The following is a 5,824-nucleotide window of genomic DNA, read 5'->3' on the forward strand; positions in this document are numbered from 1 at the left end:
CTTGTTATTAATAATTTTGCTGCACGCACCGGTTTTAAACAAAAAAGCTACAGAAAACCTAATGTAGGACTAGCCAACCGCTGTGGTCTGTTTAAGTGACCATCTCTCTACAGTTGGCCTATTTTTGAAGGTTGTCGCATTAACATCTGACATATCTGACAAAAGGGAAAAAGCAGACATCTCTATTTTGAGGGTGCACGTTTGCAAGCCTGCCCTCCCTGCATGTCAGTACCAATGGGCTTTGGCCTGCATGTTTCCTGTCACAGGCCAGTCGCTTTCAAGTGGTTTCTGTCACAGCACAGAATACTCTATTAATGTAGTGACCAGCACACGATGGCTGCAGGGGTAGGAAACTGTCTATGGTTGTCACAGGTATATAGCATCACACAAATATCCCGCCACTGTCCTCATTTTTTCTCCCTCTCTCCCTACTTAGCATTTCTCCCTTTCTGCATCTACATCTATATGTCTATCTATATATCTGTATCTATATCTACATATGTATGTATATATGTATGATTTTATAGACATGTATATATGTATGTGCATGCATGTATGCATGCATAGTGTGAGTGAGTGTGAGTGAGAGAGAGAGGAAGAGAGAAAGAGAGAAGGTTTTTTTTACTTTTGCTTTTGAATGAACAATAATAGAAACTTCCTTGCACTTCAAACAAGCAAAGCAGTTTTAGAACATGTGGGTTAATAAAACAGAAAGTTGCTTTCTTATAGCATGAACCAAGCCATTTAGCTCTATAATCAATGCACCAATAGGAGACTTGAAGAGGAGGGACCATGCAGACAAAGAGGAAACCACCTTGTCCCACAGACCAACCTGTGCCCCAACATTTCAGAAGTCACTGTACAGTCATGATGTAGGGTAGCTCATCGCCCTCTTGGGAGAAAACTCTCTAAATACCCGGTAAGTGCCTTCATTCATGCAGATTTCTGCTTTTTTTTTTTTTTTCCTCCATCTTCCGAGACTTGAAACCACAAGAACATACACTTGATCCTCCTCTGTCGTTTTTTAGCACCCTTTTATTTTTCTAAAGAAAATCAAGTGAAAACTAGTACTACTGTGCTCTTCTGTAGCCCACGGAGTCTTTCAAATCAGTCTGCGCTCCTTTGACTTTAATCCTCTACATGCGCGCTGCGGGGAGGATGACTGTGAGTTCATGTCCTGTAAAAGGATGTGTAAATCTGACAAATGCATGCATGGTTTTCCCCTGTGTAAGCATTCAGATTTTACTGTACTGCAGCTGAATGGAGCTCAAGCGCCAGCTAACTGTGACATAACTATGCAGGAGTGCACTGTGGATTCGAATGCGGTACGCTACACTCTTTTGCTAACTTAAATATTTTTGAAAACTTCCGGAAATGTAGTTTATTAGTCAAAGTCTGACAAAAAGCGAAGAGCAATCCTTCAGCTGATTGTGATTTGAAGGCCTCCTACTGTGTTTGTTGTTTCAAATTATATTAATTGTGGTTTCAAAGAGGAAACGTTTTAAGAAATACAAAATAAAAAAAGTTGTCTCAGTAATTAGAATAAAACATAACAGTTACATTAAAGAGAACGTAAAGTTGATTGAAAAGTAATACGGAAAGACATTGTATTCCAAACTTTTAATTTGCTTCAAAACTATGAAAGGCTAAGGCATGTTTTATTTGTAAGGTTTTTTGGAAAATGTCGCTTCACATGACCACCAATATTCTCATTATTATTATTATTATTATTATTAGTATTAGTATTATTATAAATATTATAAATATTATTATTATTAGTAGTAGTAATAGTAGTGGTAATAGAAGTAATAATAGTATTATATTTTGTTTCAGATCAATGAATTGCAAATTCAAAATGCGAAACACGTAGAAAAGTCGCTTATGTCGCATTGGCAAAAATCGCCTTCGGGGAAGTTTTACATCCATTTGCACAGCCGATATTCTGCACACCAATTCATGCCTGCTTTATCTACCTAAACTGAACAATGAGTGTTATTGATATAGTACGTTTACAATCTGCTATGATGACTTTTATTTTTCTATTTATCAAGTGTACACTGAAGTGAAACCTTTAGCTTGCGTATGACCTTGGTATACAGTATGTACAAAGTTGCTCTTGTGTCACTTTCACTCTCGATGCTGCATGTATGGACTATGCTCAGTGTGTATGTGAGCAAAAATGGTAAAGATAAAAATCAACAGAGGCCAAACTGTTGCAAAAAATAACTTGTCCTTTGAACGTATTGCTGTTTTTATTTATTTTTTTCCAACATGGGAATTGAAAAATGTAAATTAAAATGATCAGTCCGATGCATTTTTTTTTGTTAAAGAGCAGCACTAAACATTTTTCTTCCAGAAAATAATTTTCTAATTATCCATTTTTCCCGTCGTAGTTAAAACATCAAACAGAGAAACGACTGAAGTTGTTTAAAATTGTGCCACAGACAATTTCTGACCTCAGTTTGGAAAAGCAGCAGTGCATTATAAATCGCAAGAGTCAAACACTTTCGAGACCACAGCCTTCCAAGCAGCTGGTAAACACACAGCAGCAACATTTTCATCTCTGGATTCTCAATTTTAGTTGCAAAATTCCAAATATTTCTGTTTGATATGCCGATATTTACATATTACACCCCTGCACACTTTTGCATTTGATGTCTGTCACACCTAAATACAGTTTTATTGTTGTTGACGTTCAAACTTTACTCATGTTTTCTCGAGTGTACAGTCATTAGTCATGGTTTCATACACTGTTAGGGCTTTGCGGCTTTTAGAGTGCATATGTGCTCTGCGAATATCAAAAGTGTCACTTAGCAGAGTACATTTTCACAAAGCAGCATGTTTTAGCCTGATAAGACACATTGCTGTGATTGAGTTGAATGTTATTGCAGAAGCATAGGAAAATATGTAAATTTTAGTCTTTGTGGCAGGTTAAAAAATTATGAGTATTAGCTTGCATGCTGGATGAAAAAGAAACGTGTTATTAAATATTTTATAATGATTAACTAAATCTCATGTGCAATCTGTCTCCTTGACTCTCGCCACTTGACAACACTAAATTAGGAGGAGTGGGGGGGGAACTATTTAAACCACAGCAAACACATTTTTTTTTCTTCTGCCACTGATTTCCATTCCAGAGAAATGCAACAAATTAACGGCACAGTGTAGGAATCGTCTGATCACGTTCGTGTGTTGTTTTCTCTTTTCAGAACGTATTTCCAGAACATTCAGAGATGATTCGAATCAACAACACCCAATACTTCCACTTTCTGCAGCAGGCAGATGTCCTCCGTCAATCAGGGTCGCTTTGCGACGCCATCATCTCGGTGCAGAGCCAAACGTTTCGGGCGCACCGCTTAGTTCTAGCCTGCGCTAGTAGAGCGTTAGCACAGCACCTAGCCAAAGGCGACGCAGACAGCCCAGCCCATTGCACATTGGAGTATTTCTCTCCCCACACCTTCCAGCAAGTCCTAGACTTCATCTACACTCAAGCTCTTGAAGTGCCGGTGAAAGACCTGCAGCAGCTGCTAAGAGCCGCCCAGGTCTTAGAAATGCAGCTGCTGGAGGACCAGTGCCGCAAGCAGCTGGACCGCCTCGAAGCCAGAGAGAAGGATAAAAACGGAGAAGCAGTAGACCTCACAGAGGAAGAGAAAAGTGTAGAAGAGAAAAATCAAAAGCAAAAGAGTAGACCAGTTTCTGAGAGCAAAGTCCAAAAAACATCCTCCCCGGTAGAAAAGCCGAGCTTTGGCATCGTCATGGAAAGTGCTTCAATCGCTGATTCTGCGGATGTCCCCGCCAACCAACAATCCCCAAAAAGGAAGGCCAAATTGTCCCCGATATCAGCGACCCTGTGCAACAGAGATAGTGTCATTACCAGGCCCAACAGCAGCGGTTCCTCCTTCTCTTCTGCGTGGGCATTCCCCACAAACATGTGGGACAATGGGAATCACCTGAACACCCTAATGCGAATTGCAGGGAACTACTCTAACTTTTTTGCATCTCATCCCCTTCCGTCCTCCAACCAGACCTCTGTGGTATGTCCATTCCCCCTCTCTTCTCAACACATGTTCCCTTTACTCAGTTCCCATTTTCAAACTCCCCTTCAGAGCACGGCACTAGGCTACTCACGTTTGCACCCCCACCCCTACGCTCAAAATCTGTACACGGAGACTTCGAGGATGGGCAGCATGATCAAGAACGGCATTTTGAAGAGAAAAAAATTGAGCCACACTAGTCAAACTGTGGAAACAAGGTGAGACAGACTTCTGACATAATCTTGGAAAGTTCAGTTTTTATTTTCTCTCATTTGTCTCCATGTTTTTCCTACTGAAGACTCATTTTAGAACCCCCTGACTTGCTCAGTTGTTCCTTTGCGACAGCTATCGTACTTGACTCACTGCCGCTTCGGTAGATGTGTGTGTGTGTGTGTGTGTGTGTGAGAGAGAGAGAGAGAGAGAGAGATTGAGCCTCCTGCACTTTCCTGCTCGATCGGTTTCACCTGTTAACCCTTCCCTGCCACATCAAATCTGTCGGTCTCTTTTAAGAAACTCGTAATCCAAATTTAGATACGCAGAAATAGTTTCATTGATCCAAATCAAAGATGTTTTCCAGTATTTCAGTCATTTAAAAAAAAAAATGACATTGAACTTTCTGATATTAGGAGAAAAGGAAGTCTGAGAATAGTTTTTTCAAATTTCTTTTTTCATGCAGAAAAACAAAAAAAAAAACAAAAGAAAAAGCCAAATCCTTTCAAGTCCTTCAGAAGTAAAACCAAATTGTGAATAAAGGGGAGCCCCCTGCACGTCTCCCTTTCTTAACAAAATTTAAGATTTTCCACCTACTGAAAACGTATCTTCTGTGTTTCGACTGGCCGTGTGTACACCACAAAAACATTGTTCAGAACGCAAGCGAGAGTGTGTGTGGAAAAGAAGATCTCCTCTGGTGTCTTCCACTATCTTGTTCCCTGTAATCAAATTTTTCACCAAAGGCAAATATTATTGAAACCCTGAAGCGGCACTATAAATATCCCGTGGTTGGAATCAGTGGGGGAGGAGACACACTGATATTTAGAACTGATATTCTAAATATCAGTTTAGAATATCTAAATTGATATTCTCTAATAAGAGGAAACTATTTTTTTTTTCACAGATTTTTGTCTTTGGCACAGATGTTTGATTTGTACCGTACCATCTGCAGGACTCAAACAAACAAAATATGCTTCTCGCAGCTATCCCGAAGTGCCGAAAGTCAGAGAAAGAGCTGACGGGTGCCAACACTGCAGTTCAAGACTCCTCTGTGATCCGTTGCTGCGGGAGTCAGCCTCCACACAATTAGGTAAGGACGTAATCAAGCAAAAATGCCTCAATGCTGCAACGAGAACAGCACACTGAGACCGTGGCTGTGACTGCAGCTACAGGAGTGTTGATTCTGAGTAAAACAGGTCAATTTAACAAGACTGTAAAGCACTTATTGGCGTGACCCTTAACCTCAGCAGGCTCCAGCGACGCAACTACGCAATGGAAAGTGATAGAGAGTTGTGGTTTTGAAAGCATGGTGCAATAGGAGCAGTAGTGTGGTTACTAGATACAGCTAGATATACACAGTACAGTACGTGCAGCAGCGAAAGCGTGGTTTGTCCTTAGACAAAAAAAAAATCTAACTTATTTGATGTTTGGATAAAGTTTTCTGAAGCCGACAGCTCACATAGGATCTGCAAGGAAGCTTGTGCAAGTGCATGAGTGAAAGTGTACAATCTAGCCGATAAAGACTTTATCTGGTCTTTGATGGAACTGTATGTTCGTTTTTCAGCAACTGTGAAAAATTG

General features: G+C 40.2%; 1 protein-coding gene across 2 annotated transcripts; it reads left to right on the forward strand.

Moving 5' to 3' along the window:
* The first annotated feature begins 616 nt into the window (after window positions 1-616).
* Window positions 617-5,583, forward strand: LOC103143101 (zinc finger and BTB domain-containing protein 16). Of its 2 annotated transcripts, none has more exons than XM_007559509.2 (3): window positions 617-919; window positions 3,210-4,252; window positions 5,228-5,583. In XM_007559509.2, exons 2-3 carry the CDS (start codon window positions 3,234-3,236, stop codon window positions 5,388-5,390), a joined length of 1,182 nt encoding a protein of 393 aa, XP_007559571.1. In that variant the 5' UTR covers window positions 617-919; window positions 3,210-3,233; the 3' UTR covers window positions 5,391-5,583. The 2 variants fall into 2 exon arrangements, with proteins under 2 accessions (XP_007559571.1, XP_016530528.1); XM_016675042.1 differs by having other exon boundaries at window positions 5,149-5,335.
* Window positions 5,584-5,824: the final 241 nt, after the last annotated feature.

Source organism: Poecilia formosa, unplaced genomic scaffold (genome assembly GCF_000485575.1).
Source record: "Poecilia formosa unplaced genomic scaffold, Poecilia_formosa-5.1.2 Scaffold105, whole genome shotgun sequence".
In the NCBI taxonomy this organism is placed as follows: Eukaryota; Metazoa; Chordata; class Actinopteri; order Cyprinodontiformes; family Poeciliidae; genus Poecilia; species Poecilia formosa.

Excerpts from the sequence above, each read along its gene's own strand:
- LOC103143101 (XM_007559509.2), top strand. The coding sequence starts at position 3,234 with ATGATTCGAATCAACAACACCCAATACTTCCACTTTCTGCAGCAGGCA. Across the intron at positions 4,253-5,227 it reads AGTCAAACTGTGGAAACAAG|CTATCCCGAAGTGCCGAAAG; the intron begins GTGAGACAGACT and ends TGCTTCTCGCAG.